This window comes from Ranitomeya variabilis, chromosome 2 (genome assembly GCF_051348905.1).
Source record: "Ranitomeya variabilis isolate aRanVar5 chromosome 2, aRanVar5.hap1, whole genome shotgun sequence".
Lineage (NCBI taxonomy): Eukaryota > Metazoa > Chordata > Amphibia > Anura > Dendrobatidae > Ranitomeya > Ranitomeya variabilis.
In genome coordinates, this window is record NC_135233.1 from 429,642,602 (window position 1) to 429,658,630 (window position 16,029).

Consider the following 16,029-nt stretch of genomic DNA (forward strand, 5'->3'; position numbering starts at 1 on the left):
TCACTGTGGTAAAATCCTCAAACATACATTAGTTAGACCTCTGATTGTCACCATGTAGACCATCGATGGAAACGACAATTACTTGATTTTCATGTACATTCACCAGTGATGTGGACAAATTCTAAACTGCCTCATTTAGGAGTCTAATAGTAAAGATATTACCTGTGGCAACCAAAATTAATAAGTAAATTGATGGATTGTTGACCTAGCCTTATATTTTGTTAAGGTCGTGCACCATTTTATTTCCACCAAATCTTTGGTTCTCCTTTTTTTCCAGTCTTGGAGACTCCAAGGAGGATCTCCTGGGTGTGTTTGGCCATAACACATACTCTTTCCACCAAGATCACACCATCTGGATGGGACATCTAGAACTTGTACAGTCCCAACCCTGTCCTCATGAACCCAGTACCCACTCCCAAGACCATTGCACCATAGATTGTGTGGCACTAGCCTAACTTTCATTAGTAGCCTACAGAGTTATACTTTTACCTGTCCCACTGCCTTCTCATATTAATTTTTGCTTCTCCTTCTATGCAGTTGTTGAACTCTCTGGGTGCCGATCAGGACTCTGCCTGCAAACATGGTCTGTGCTTCAGAGATGGCCAGAGGAAAGTGGATTATATTTTGGCTTACACCTACAAAAAGTCTTCAGGTAACAGAACGCCAAGTAGAAAGTCCCTCCACAGCAACTCATTGCACATGTCTCGAAGTAAAGACAGTCAGCAACTTCCCGGGGGAATTAGTGACGTAGAATTTGCAGAAACCGAACCCAAGATAGATTATCATGAAGATGACAAGAGGTTCCGGAGAGAAGAGTATGAGGGTAACCTGATGGAGACTGGTCTGGAACTGGAGAAAGATGAAGCGGTAAGATCCATAATTATATCTGACATTAAACACGTTGGCACCAAGCAGAGGGTTTGACCAGTTGTGACAGATTTAATTTAATGCTCTGATTAATAAGCCAACAATGAGGTGACTAATTTACACCTTCAGTATTGTCTTATAATCGTGATATTTCTGGTGGAATTTAGAAAGGTTACAATACACCCACCTAATAGAAATGCTCCACTCCCTGCTTCCTAAATCTACAGATAAGGCAGAATGAAGAGCAGATAAGCTTCTTTTGACCAGGTGTGTCTCAGAGTCTTGGTGCCAGGTTTCTAGATTGTAGGCTTCAATCATAGAGTGCACATTGTGCATCACCCACCTTCTTTGTAAAGGTACCTTCACACGAAGCGACGCTGCAGCGATCGCTGGAGAGCTGTCACACAGACCGCTCTCCAGCGACCAACGATGCCGAGGCCCCCGGGTAACCAGGGTAAACATCGGGTTGCTAAGCGCAGGGCCGCGCTTAGTAACCCGATGTTTACCCTGGTTACCAGCGTAAAAGTAAAAAAAACAAACAGTACATGCTCACCTGCGCGTCCCCCAGCATCCGCTTCCTGACACTGACTGAGCTCCGGCCCTAACAGCACAGCGGTGACGTCACCGCTGTGCTTTCACTTTCACATTAGGGCCGGCGCTCAGTAAGTGTCAGGAAGCAGAGGCTGGGGGACGCGCAGGTGAGCATGTACTGTTTGTTTTTTTAACTTTTACGCTGGTAACCAGGGTAAACATCGGGTTACTAAGCGCGGCCCTGCGCTTGGTAACCCGATGTTTACCCTGGTTACCAGTGTAAAACATCGCTGGTATCGTTGCTTTTGCTTTCAAACACAACGATACACGGCGATCGGACGACCAAATAAAGTTCTGGACTTTATTCAGCGACCAGCGACATCACAGCAGGATCCTGATCGCTGCTGCGTGTCAAACGAAACGATATCGCTAGCGAGGACGCTGCAACGTCATGGATTGCTAGCGATGTCGTTTCGTGTGAAGGTACCTTTAGGCTACTTTCACACTAGCGTCGTGCACTGCACGTCGCTATGCGTCGTTTTGTAGAAAAAACGCATCCTGCAAAAGTGCTTGCAGGATGCGTTTTTTCTCCATAGACTTGCATTAGCGACGCAGTGCGATGCATTGCCACACGTCGCAACCGTCGTGCGACGGTTGCGTCGGTCCGTCGCCACCAAAAAACGTTGTATGTAACGTTTTTTGGTACGTCGAGACCGTCTTTTCCGACCGCGCATGCGTGGCCGGAACTCCGCCCCCGCCTCCCCGCACATCACAATGGGGCAGCGGATGCGTTGAAAAACAGCATCCGCTGCCCCCATTGTGCGGCGGTTTCACTGCTTGCGTCGGTACGTCGCAACGACGCAATTCGTCATACGACGCTAGTGTGAAAGTAGCCTTAGATTGTGTGTGAGTAGGGCTTTGATCATTATACTAGGCTGATTAACCGCAATGATAAATGTGACCATACATCGGCCATACCTACTAAATTCTGCAGGAACGGTTAACCATCTAATGTGTATGCCACCTGACTCTCCTCTCCGATAATCGGGCATGTTTCACACATCTGTGTTTTGAGTAGAGACCACAATGCATGGACTGGCTAAGGGTCTCCTGATCCAAATGATACAGCCTTATATATGTCTGAAGCTGTCAAGTTTGGGTCAGGAGTCGGAGACCTGCAGCCAGTCAGTACGTGGACCATAAAGCATGGATGTGTGAAACTGTTCTAGGGTAAAAAAAAAAAGGGTCCAGCAGGTTGAACTTTGATCCTTTGTACTCAGTTGGAATAAGCCACCACCTGAGGAGTCTGGCAGTAGCTTACTCCCCTCTCTTAGGAGTCTTTCAGATGTCAGTGTGTCCGGTACGTGTGGTTGCAGTTTTCACACATACCGGAGACACTTGCAGACATAGACCCATTCAAGTGAATGGATCGTGCACAATTCAGTGTGTTTCCACGGACCATGTGTCCGTGGGCAAAATATACTAACATGTCCATTTCTTAACAGCAGCACGGGCCGCAAAATGTCTCGCACACGTGCTGGATATCCATGTGTCATCACTGTGACACGTACCGACGCTTGGAAAGCAGCGGTACAATTAGCGCTGTTCCCCGGCGCCGGATGCTGAAGACCGCTCGCATCATTCTCCCCTGCTCGCAGCACGATGAGAGTTGTATTCAACTGATAACAGTGAGAGCAGGTGGTGGCTGATGGGAGTATTTGTCAGCCTCCGCCTGCGCAATAAATTAAATAAAAAATCCGGTGTGGGTTACCCTGTGTGTTTTTTTTTTAATAATAACCAGCCAGGCAACACTGACAGCTGCGGGTTACAACCTTCAGCTTCAGCTAGGCTAGTTATCAAGATTAGAGGGGTCTCCATACTTTTTAAAATTTATTTTATTTTTTTTAAATATTTAAACCGCAAGGGGTACCCCCCATATTTAACAACCAGCCTTGCTAAAGAGGACAGCTGGGGCTGGTATTCTCAGGCTGGTAAGAAGCCATGGATATTGAAGGTTAATCTTGATCTTTGCTATGGGCTCCTATCTTTTCCAGTACTGACACAAAGAATTCATCAGTGATTTGAAGCTTTTTGGAAAATATTCAGTCATTTGTCAAACACTTGCCCTCCTGGTAACATTTCCTGTGACTCAACCAAGCATTCGGCTACTTAATTTCTGATTCTATGTAGCGAGAAATGTATTGATGGCATTACAAAGTATCCCGCTGTAGTGAACCAATCCAGAAATAATGGTGAGCTGTGAGAACCTTTTGTGGATTCTACTGTCTACAGGGCCCTGGCTACACAGGATGCATCTCGTCTTTGCACAGGTAAGGTCTTCTCCAGAAAACATTGGAAGTGGAGATGTTTACCTTGGATTAACCATAGTCCATGCAATATTATATTACATGCTCTATGGAGGATCACAGCCGTGGAAATGAAGCCCTACAGGTGAAATCTATTGTCTGACACTGGGTCGTCTGTACACCCATGTATGGTACATGAAATATGACGATGTGTCTCATTGAATCCGCACAGCATTCAACGTCTTCTGTTCTCTATGTGGTCAAATAGGGAATTAATCACGTCCATGGATATTGGCAATAATCCCATAAACCGGTCACCCCATATTTTCCATTCTTTGCTCTCTGCCCATTATGTTTTGTTGTAAGATTACCTTTTCTGTATTTGATCAATGGGATGAATTTCTTTCCATTTGCAGTCTGACCTTTTTCTATTCATACCTAAAGTACAGAAACTGGAAATGTCGTGAGGACCCCAACAAAGTGGCTTTTTTATAGGTTGACGTCAACTTGTAGAGTTTGAAATCAATATTAAACTTTTTTTTTTTTTTTTCTCAGCTTTGGCCATGCCAAGACTAATAAAATGTCCTGTCTATTCTGCAGCTGAACAGTTTTCTCCCTTTAATTTAGCTAACGCCCATCTGTCATGGCAGACATGAAGTCACGGTGCATCTCCTCTTACTTTCTGGCAGGTCGGCACACAGCAGGCACGCTTGCAAATGTTTGCACTTCTCCAAGTCATGTGGAGTTTTTACAGCTTGCTAACTTTAGAAGTAATATACAGTGTCACGGACGCCGTGGTGGCTGGAGAAGCTCTGGGCTTGTAGTCCTCCAGAGCCTGCCCTCTTACAAAAAATTGAACATGCCATCAGAGCGAAATTATATATATATATATATATATTTCTTCCATTGGTCTGAATTGTTCTCTTCAGTCATGACTCCTGTAATCTCCATCTGTTAGTGCAAAGGTGGAATTAAAGCTTAATGAAGCCAAGTCATGGCTGAGCTATGCAATCTGTGATTTCGGCTCATTGTGCAGAGTGTGTGGGACGCATCTTAAGTGACTGAGCAATGGGGAAACCATTCCATTGTTCTGGGACAATTCTACCAAATAAATCTTGTCTGCTCGCTGCAATATTAATAATATTATTTGCTCATGCACAAAATCACATTGTGTTATGGTGCTATTTTTATGGGCCAATTTTCGCCCATTAACCAGAGCGGATTGACTATACAACATAGGATGAGATGGCCTTCACATTGGTTTGGATGCAACTTAACGAACATATGCATCAATGATCCAGCACATCAGTAAATCCCAAACTTTATTCTAGATAAATCCCATTAAAATATGATGCACAGCGCAATCGACTGACATAATAAAACGTTCCAATGTGTGACACGTTTCGGACTACACCAATTCTTTGTTGATCGGTGCTTGTGTACTGGTCTATTTACAGGGGCAGAAAAAAAATATATTCTGATTATACCACTTTTCTCTTTGATTATCGGGCCCAATGTGCTTTAAACAAAATATCTATAAAAGGTTTACCTGACAGCACGGGTATTAAAAATACTTTGTCCCACTGCAGGCAGGGGAGAGACTCCTATCGCAGACCGTTGTCTTGTAGGACACAGAGGAAATGGCAGCACTTTATAATGAAATGGTGCTCCTGGGTAGAGATGTGCAAATATTTAAATATTCGGATTGTATTACGATCGCAGATTTTGCAATATTCGACAGAACATAGCCGAACGCCATTGGAATCAATGGGAGTACAGATTGTTAAACATAAAATCGGCACAAATATGGAAGAAAATGGCAAATTCGGTTTCAGCGTTTGTTTTCCGAACATATCTGCTCATCTCTACTCCTGGGATTCAGTATGGGGTTGATCAAGTAGTGGACAACCCCTTTTTAAAAGTCCTCAAAAATTACTTATAGAAATCCACATGCTGCTCATATGTTCAGGTTTTTTTTTAGCATGTTGTGTTTTGTTTTGTTTTTGTTTGCTTTTTTTCTTCAGGTTTTTGGTGGGTGAAAAAACTGCAAACCTGCTTTATGGTATGAGCACACTGTATGTGTGTTTGTGTGTGTTTTTTTAAGGTTTTGTAGCAAAAAACAGTGGAACTGCTCCAATTCCTGCTCAAAAACTTGGAGGTTCTGTTCAGTTTCTGCTTCAAAAACTATGCAAAAAAAAAAAAAGTGTACATGCCCTTAAAAAAAAACTCTGCCAAATTAGGAATGTTTGCAGTGGTTTCCAGTAGAATACTTGTTTGTTTTTTGTTGTTTTTTTACTACTTAAAAGGAATCTGTCACCAGATTTTTGCTGCCTCATCTGTGAGCAGCATGATGTAGGCAAAGAGAAGCTGAATTCAATGATGCATCACTTAGTTTACTAGGTGCGGCAGTTGACACAATCAGCTTTTAGATTTAGCATGAAGCAGAGCTGAGAAAGCTAACCCCGCCCACACCAGGCTCTCTGTGTACAAAGTCTATAGACCATAAGCTGCCTATCGGAGGAGGAGGTGTTGCTGGACTAGTCCAGTAATGTTAATCTCTTGGTCATAAATCCTTCACTGTTAGTAAGCAAAAACCTTCAGATAGATTCCCTTTACAAAAAAACAAACATAACTGTGCACTTAACCAAGTGGTAACCGAGCTTTCATCGTAGTCCACTAGGCATAATGTTAATACTCATTTGTTGTTTTCCTTATTCTTTCGTCTGAGAGACAATCTTGGCAATTCTAGTTGAGAATGCAACTTTGCTTAATAGGCCTGTCTCCGAAGACTAAACCTTGGCCACAAATAATAAGTTAAACTTTCTGGTTCCAAATTCCAAAACTGTAAAAGGACCCAACTTACATCAATACTTTAAAGTGCTGAACTCTTCATACGGGTCTATTGAGGATTCCTCGGCTTCCTGCACACTTTCTAATTACCGTACACCCTTTTGAAGGAAACCTCCTAAGAGGGATGTACTGGGACGTAGCACGTTATAGGGACAGTTGGCATTGGGCATCTATGTAGAAAGGAAACTTGACAGAATGCCATCAAGAGAAACCATCTCCTGCGATGGTCCTTGTAACCATCAGGTTTGCTTTTTAGTTGTTGTGTGTCTACATTTTCAGTTTATGTCCATATTCTCCAGACTTTCGCTCTTGGGTGATTAATTGCTTGGGGTTAGAGCAGAATTATTTCTGTATCCGGTCCAGTTCGCACCTTCTTGACTTTACGTATACTGCTTTGTGGACCAAGTGGATTGAGAACAATGGTGCGGAGGATCCACGTCTCTGTCCTGTCAAATGAAATCTAGCTGTGAAATTTACCCTGTGTAAGAAGTATAAAGCCCTCGGGTGACATGGCGGACATGTTATTGGAGACGAGCCCGGCTTTTGTGCCAGTGTTTACAGAGTGGCCATTACTAGCCGTTCACTTTACAAAGGGACCTTTTGAGACGTTCTCCCTTGATCAAATAAAAGGCAATTAAAGATGTGTTTCTGTCTAGGGGTCATGATGCGTGTCATCCCGCTAAGCCCGTGGCACGTTTTGTAGACATGGCCGAGCCTATAGCAGATCTCAGGATAAACATCCCTATGTGATCAGGTGGACAGGAGCGCCAGCAAGAACAATGAGGGCTTTATTGGATCAGGATTATTTGAGTTCATGTTAATCAGTTAACACAAGTAACATCATTTTTATCTGCAATGTTTTCTTAAGGGGGTAGTTTGCAACTTGCATAATAATGACCTTTTCTTAGGATATTTTCATTAATCACAAATCAGTGGGGGTCCAACACCAGTCATCCCCACCGATCAGGTGTTGGCAAGTACCTGCTGGAAGAATGGAAAAAAAAAAACAGGAAGCCATGATGACCAAGCTCCATACACTGCGTAGAGTCTGTTCTCCAGAATCGGCTCCTATTGAAGTGATTGTGATCTGAGCTGCAATACCTGCGATCAGCCACTATGTGGTGTATGGAGCTCTGGTGTTCTGGCTCTGTACTCGGCTCACATCCAGCTGATCGGTGGGGTTTCCGGCTGTCGGACCCGTACTGATCTGATATAGGTTATCCTGAGGATAGACCTCATTATCAAAGTCCTTGACGACTACACTTTTGTGCCCCGTCAAGAATGGTGACATTGCCAAAATCAAGGCCAGACAGTGCACAAACTTCCTCTATCTGCCCCATTACAATGAATGGTCCCTTTGTACTGAAGATATGAAGTGGTACTTTAAGCTGCTGAGGCTCCGATAGGTATTGTCGTTTTTCTTTCATTTCTTTTGTGTGATTTCAATGTTTAAATTGCACAATACTTGTGTTTTTATAGGGCCTTATGATGCATGTACGCCGGCTGTAATAAAGCTTGTAGTATTTGCATATCCTGTCCCGGAGCTCCCGAAACTGCGACCTAATACAGGAGGAGTCAGATCTACGAGAGCTTTATATTGGCAATCTGCTTAGTAAAAGGCTGTATAAAGACAGGCATTAAAGTGACACCTTGTATTTGATAAGTCGCCTTCATTATGTGATCAGCAAATGTAAAATCCGACATCTTTAAACTATATCTTCATTATCTTTTCTGTGTTTCACTTGCTGATCAGTAAGGGCATCTAACATTGGACCCGCAGCAATTCACAATGGTGGCAATAAACAGGTATTCCAGCCGTAAGGCTATGTTCACACGTGAGGTTTTTACAGATTTTTTTTTTTTTTCTACAGTAAAAACAACCAGCGACGTGAAAGATATTTCTGATAACTCTTGCACACGCTGCTGATTTTCATTCCTTGCAGAGTTGAACTTTCATATCTGCAGCATGTCAATTCTTTCAGCGTTTTTTTGCAGTGTTTTTTCACTTTTTCATTTACTGTAAATAAGGAAAAAACATATCAAATGCGGGTATTTTAAGCAACATTTTTTTTTTTTCCTTCCAACCCTCCAGATATTGGTGCAAAAATCTGCTGCAACATGTGCACATACCCTTTTGTGCCATCTCGGCAAACTCTCTCGGACATGGCGCTTGCTTGGCCGAGCGCTCTTGTGTTCTCTGAGAATGGCTGACACGATGGCCGCAGGCTGTCTTAACTCATGAAGAACAATGGGATCAGCAGTCCTAAATCGGACATGTCTGCTGGATATCACCCCCAATCATCATTTGACCAGCGCCCCCATATACGTTAGACAGTTGGCTGAAGCCATTGATATTGGCGGGTGCATTCGACATAAGTCTGTGTATGGCCAGCTTAAGACATCAGAGGTAATGGGACATATTTTTTAATCATAGATTCACAGAAACCCCAACTTAGTGTTCAGTAGAGAGCTCAGTGTTAGGCCGGCGTCACACTCGGCGTAAGACAATACGCCACGTATTTTACGGCCGTAATACGGCCGAAATACGGTGAAATGTTCCCAAAATAGTGATCCGTAGGCAGGGTGTGTCAGCGTATTTTGCGCATGGCATCCTCCGTATGTAATCCGTATGGCATCCGTACTGCGAGATTTTTGCGCAGGCTTGCAAAACCGACATCTAATGGATTTATGTGCTCAAATGTTCATTAAAACATATATACAGTATATATATATATATATATATATGTCATTGAGACACATATATATATATTCTGTATTTAGATTTCATTCAGCGCGATATCTGTGAACAGCCGGTAATTCAATTGCCGGCTTTTCATTTCTCCTGCACAAACCCGACATGATATGAGACATGGTTTACATATAGTAAACCATCTCATATCCCCTTTTTTTTTTGCATATTCCACACTACTAATGTTAGTAGTGTGCATGTGCAAAATTTCAGCGCTGTAGCTGCTAAAATAAAGGGTTAAATGGCGGAAAAAATTGGCGTGGGCTCCCGTGCAATTTTCTCCGCCAGAATGGTAAAGCCAGTGACTGAGGGCAGATATTAATAGCCAGGAGAGGGTCCATGGTTATTGGCCCCCCCGTGGCTACAAACATCTGCCCCCAGCCACCCCAGAAAAGGCACATCTGGAAGATGCGCCTATTCTGGCACTTGGCCACTCTCTTCCCACTCCCTGTAGCGGTGGGATATGGGGTAATGAAGGGTTAATGCCACCTTGCTATTGGAAGGTGACATTAAGCCAGATTAATGATGGAGAGACGTCAATTATGACACCTATCCATTATTAATCCAATTGTAGGAAAGGGTTAAAAAACACACACACACATGATTGAAAAGTATTTTAATGAAATAAACACAGCGGTTGTTGTAATAATTTATTGTTCTCTCAAATCCATTTGCAGTCCCTCGCTTGGCAACATAATAAACGCACAAGATACATACCTTCTGCTGTCAGATCAGGTCCCACGATGTAATCCATCTGAAGGGGTTAACTAATATTACAGGCAGGAGCCCTGCTAATGCAGCTGTGCTCCGTGCTTGTAATTCCCCTGCGAATGAATGAAATGTAGGTCATTGACCTACATTTCATTCATTCGCGGTGAGGCGCCCTCTGGTGGATGTTCTCATGAACTGCAGCCTGGGAACTTTTTCCCACGCTCCAGGTCATATGAGGACATCCACCAGGGGGCGCATCACCGCGAATGAATGAAATGTAGGTCAATGACCTACATTTCATTCATTCGCAGGGGAATTACAAGCACGGAGCACAGCTGCATTTGCAGGGCTCCTGCTTGTAATATTAGTTAACCCCTTCAGATGGATTACATCGTGGGACCTGATCTGACAGCAGAAGGTATGTATCTTGTGCGTTTATTATGTTGCCAAGCGAGGGACTGCAAATGGATTTGAGAGAACAATAAATTATTACAACAACCGCTGTGTTTATTTCATTAAAATACTTTTCAATCATGTGTGTGTGTGTTTTTTAACCCTTTCCTACAATTGGATTAATAATGGATAGGTGTCATAATTGACGCCTCTCCATTATTAATCTGGCTTAATGTCACCTTCCAATAGCAAGGTGGCATTAACCCTTCATTACCCCATATCCCACCGCTACAGGGAGTGGGAAGAGAGTGGCCAAGTGCCAGAATAGGCGCATCTTCCAGATGTGCCTTTTCTGGGGTGGCTGGGGGCAGATGTTTTTAGCCACGGGGGGGGCCAATAACCATGGACCCTCTCCTGGCTATTAATATCTGCCCTCAGTCACTGGCTTTACCATTCTGGCGGAGAAAATTGCGCGGGAGCCCACGCCAATTTTTTCCGCCATTTAACCCTTTATTTCAGCAGCTACAGCGCTGAAATTTTGCACATACACACTACTAACATTAGTAATGTGGAATATGCAAAAAAAAAGGGGATATGAGATGGTTTACTGTATGTAAACCATGTCTCATATCCTGTCGGGTTTGTGCAGGAGAAATTAAAAGCCGGCAATTGAATTACCGACTTTTCACGAACACCGCTGCGTATTTCTCGCAAGTCACACTGCTGGTCAGTGTGGAATCCGTATTTTTCACGCCCCCATAGACTTTCATTGGCGATTTTTTTGCGCAGTACGCTGACAAACGCAGCATGCTGCGATTTTGTACGGCCATAGAAAGCCGTATAATACTGAACCGTAATATACGGCTAATAGGAGCAGCCCCATTGAGAATAATTGTGCCGTATGTTATGCGAGTTTTACGGACGTAGTTTCTGCGCTCTTACGTCCGTAAAACTCGCCAGTGTGACGCCGGCCTTAATGTGAACGAAGCCTTAGTCGCGGATACAGAGTTGTTGCCTATGGAGGTTCCACAATGGTGTACAAACAAACGCTGGATACATTGTATCGAATATTTTCAAAGTAAAGCTTCATGCACTGATTCTTGGCCAATGTCCACACTTGAGATCTGACATTCCGATTCTTAGACAATTGAAATTAATGTAAAAACCAAATAATGCATGCAAACAGAGGTAGAAGGACCCTATCGACTTTAATATGGGGTCTCTCCGGGTTCTGATGTTTTATTTTTTTTCTTCCATTCTAAGAACAGACACATAGCGGAGCCCAGAGAGACCCCATAATAATCGTTGGGTGGGCTCCTCTGCTTCCATTTACATCGGTTATGCAATGGATCTGTATTTGATATTAAATCCATTGGTTCCTAGAGATGGAACAGACTAATGCAATATTTAACTGCCAGTGTGAACATAATTCTGCAGTGGATTTGTAATCTTTTACCATATTTTTTTTTTTTGTCTGTGCAAGTCCCCTCTATAATTTGTAAAGCGCTGCGGAATATGTTGGCGCTATATAAATAAATTATTTTTTTTTCCATGTTATAGACTAAAATGCATGGCGTGGGATTTGTGAAGATTCACGCTCCCTGGAATGTTCTCTGCAGAGAAGCTGAGTTTATGAAACTTAAGATGCCAACTAAGAAGGTATGAGCTCACATTGGGGACTGTTACTCATAAATAACCCCGGACACATTTATATATAGTCACTGTCGCATATATGGGCCTCTGATTCATTGACGTCCATGATGAAGAAAGGCTCCAGTCCATAACAATGACATGCCATTGAGAGGGTTAAGTGTTCCCATCACCCACGTGTGCTGGATGAATCCACTTAATGGCAGATTTCTGAACTTGCGGCTCACACGTGTCCTCAGAGCTGATGCGATCGCTGTGACGTTGGGATCTTGCATTGATGGCTTTCCCATACCATCCTGACGTCAGCAGCAGTTCTGCGTCTACATACCAGTCCCCCTCCCGGCGTGTGATGGGACCCAATGTATACGTCTGGTTTTCCCTGCTCTGATATATGTTGATGGGTCCTGCAATGATCTATGAGCTGCACACATCTCTGGCCTGTTCTGAGGACTTGCTACAATGTTTCAGTACGTAGCTCACAGAGGATTGTCTACACTGGATACAACTGAAGTTAAAGGCCAGGTGCAGCTTTTCCCTTAATGACTTCATTTAATTGGCAACAAATGGACATCTTGAAAATGGTGAATTGAATCTTGAATTATTTTAAAAAGTTACTTTACAGAGGTTGTCGCAAGATGTTCTGAACAGTCAGGAGTACGTCGCTCCTTTGACTTGCGGCTTCCTGCTGGCCGGGGTCATTGCGCACCTGAATGACTGACAGCTCAGGCCAGCACCATGGTTGACCCGCTGTCCTGATCTGTGCGCTCTCTGATGCAGTTTCACTTCTGCAGCATAGGATGAGGCAGGAGCATGAAGGCTGGCAGGATCCTGCGCTTGCTAACTTTTTAGCAAAGAGCTTGTAAGCGCTTCGGCCTTTGCCTAGGAAACCAGCCGCTGCTTATGGACTGCAGCACTGGCCAGTGAACTTTCAATTGAGAATCTGTCCGTCCAAACAAAGATGATTTTTAGTAAGAATTTTAATTGTTTTCACAAGCACTTTGCAACTTTACCCCTTTTTAAGAAGATCTGCACCCCCACCCCCTTTTAACTTAAACTTTTTTTTCACAATCATGTCATTTTATCTCAAATAAACATAGAAGAATATGTTGGACGACTGCAGAGGGACACCTACAAATAAGAGGGGAGGGGGGGTGACTATATTTTTGGTGGTTGCTTAAAGACATTATCCAGGGCTATTTAATTGTTTTGACTATGGGCCTAAGAACTAAAAGGCAGGTAGTTGCTACCTCCCTGCCTGTGCCCAGCACTGATTTCTGCCAGCACAGAGAGCGGTATCAGACCACTCCTGCCAGCAATTCAGCGGCTTCCGCTGACGTCGCATTGACAAAGCAGCGGCTGCTCTTCCCCTCTGCTCTGCCGATGTCCTGCCATGTCAACAGAGTAGAGCAGAAGAAGAGCTGCTCTGATGACGTGGAAGAGCTGAGTCTCCAGCAGGTGCGGTCGGTGACAGCTCTGAGTCAGCACTGGGTAGAGCAGCCAAGCAGTTAGTTTAGGCCCAAAATAAATCAATAAATTAAGAGTTAGTCCAGGACTATTTTAAGAAGCATATGTGGAGACTGCTGGCTGAATTCTTTATTAAACCCCATTAGTTAGATACCTACTTGCATAGAGGATAGTGGAAAGTGGTGCACTCTACCAGGCATCTCCTCCGTCAGCTTATACTGGAAGATTGGTAGATAGGTAGATATAAATAAATAAATAATAAAAATTATATATATATATATATATATATATATATATATATATATATATATATATATATATATATATATATATATATATATATATATATATATATATATATATATATATATTCCCCCCCCCCCCCCCCCCAATAGATGCCTTTTCTAGTTCCACACAAACCGTGTGGATTGCGGATGGTTTCCCATACAACATCCTGATCAAAATTCACTCATTCATATGATATTTCTGATTTCATGCCGCTAAGAACGTTCAGGATCAAGGTTGAAACCTTTTGGCTCCAGTTCTTGAAGGTCTCCATTATATGGGATTTTAGTGCTACTCTGCTGCACTGAAGTGTAATTGTAAATTGGAGATTTAGTGATTAAATGTGAAGGGGCAATTACCGCACTCCTCACATTTGCTAATAGAAACCTATAAAGAGGTTTGTTTAGTCTTTGCCAGATCGCTACTTAACAAAGCATGAGAAGGTCTTATTGCTGCCGTACCCAAGCTGAGAACACGTTCCTCACTGCATTGTGGGGACAGAGATGGAGGATCGGGTGGGATTTTGTATCCTCCAGGAAATGTTTGCTGTGATGGTCACTGATACTCCATTCAACAGGGGACTTCGGGATCCCTCTTTCGTGATCCATGGGGTACGAGGTTGGACCCCTATAAATAGTGATTATTTTTTTGGACAGCCTCTTTTTGATGTCTTGGATAGATTACTACTCTTTTAGATGTTGAAGGCATGAACACTAGGTGCATTGTGTCACTAGGCTTCCAGGATCGCTGCATGCATACCCAAAAAGTAATTTCACTATATTTACGCCTTTTATAGTCAAGCTAATATGCACTATAAACCTCTGTAAACTGCAATACCAGGCACAGACTATTGACAAGAGTGGCGCTGTTTGGGGGCATCCCTACATCAGGCAACCAATTGCAATCCAGGGATTTGCTGCATGTAAAAGGCGGCCATAGCTTTATGGGAACGAAGGAGACTGATGCTCCTCAAGGAGACCACCAGAGTATTGAGTCTGTCAAAGCTCCATGCAAATTGGCTCCCTCTTGGAAGAAAAGAAGGCAGCTGTGCAAATAAGTCAGAAAGTCAAACCCTAATGGCATCAATCCTTGACTTGATCAAACAATGTATATGATCAACTGAGCCTTGTTAGATGAGCTCCTGACAGCGCCATCTGTCTTCTGGGGGAAGCATTGTCACATTTTGTATGGTTGCTTGGTGTGGTTGGAGGTCCACCAGACCAGATATTTAAAAAAAATAAATAAATTGTAGACAGAAAATCCTTAATTGTTGGGAACAGCAAAACTTTGCATCCACCCATAGCATTGAAATGTTGACTAACACAGACGTTTGCCCAAGTCGGTGCATTTTATTATTTGCTGCAGTTTTTACCGATTGTGCATTGCATTATTCATTCCAGATCTATCACATAAATCAGAGACAAGGCCTGATGAACAAACTCAGCTCCGTCTTTCAGAAAATAACTGAACCGATTCAGCCCAAGGTTGCTAGTCACCGACCGCAGACAGTCAAGCATCTCTCCTACCCCTTCTCCAGGGAAAAACAGCATCTGTAAGTATATGCAATGCACATGCCGTCACGTCCGATCAGGTTGTTTCCAATGGCTTAATAATGCATAATAACCCCGTGATGGGGGAAGAAAAAACGCAATATCTAACTGCAGCCTGGTCTTCTGCTTGGCCACCTAGAGGACCTGGCATGTCCAGTCATTGCTGTAGAGCACCATGTAATGCAGCTTTTTCTTATAATGGGGGTGCACATGGATTTGATGCTGGTAACATATATTATTATGGACCAGAAGATTGGGAGAAAGTTCCAAAACAGACAAGTCCGGGATTCAGCTCTGACCAAGGGCAAAATCTGCCTGGTGTTTGCCTATTCACCCCATATTGGTGGCATGCTCCAGATTTTTTACGCTCCAACCCATTCTAATTGGTTAAGTGACTTTAAAATTAACCCAAATGTGTGAGGTGGAATACTCTTTTCACTACAGGTTTTCCTGAGCCAATATCTCGCAGACCACAACATAAATGCATATTCTGTAGTTGCCTGCAGTTAAACTGCTATATTTGATCCCTGCCCAAGAGATGCCAGGAACTTCTCCCGAAATGGCCACATTTGGCTTGCGTTTCCTAAGCCCTGGTACCGTTGACTGTCCAGACAAAATTGGGTCTGTTGAAAAGCGGGATATCCATATGCTTGGTATGCACTGAAAATGTAGC

At 43.2% G+C, this 16,029-nt stretch overlaps 1 protein-coding gene across 4 annotated transcripts in view; it reads left to right on the plus strand.

Moving 5' to 3' along the window:
- The window catches only part of ANO1 (anoctamin 1), a 202,908-nt gene that overhangs the window by 137,196 nt on the left and 49,683 nt on the right, over positions 1-16,029 (plus strand). For all 4 annotated transcript variants that reach the window (XM_077286964.1, XM_077286965.1, XM_077286966.1 and 1 more), the window contains 3 exons: positions 538-867; positions 11,968-12,066; positions 15,207-15,358. In XM_077286964.1, coding sequence (XP_077143079.1) covers positions 538-867; positions 11,968-12,066; positions 15,207-15,358 — 581 coding nt within the window. The remainder of the gene's footprint in view (positions 1-537; positions 868-11,967; positions 12,067-15,206; positions 15,359-16,029) is intronic.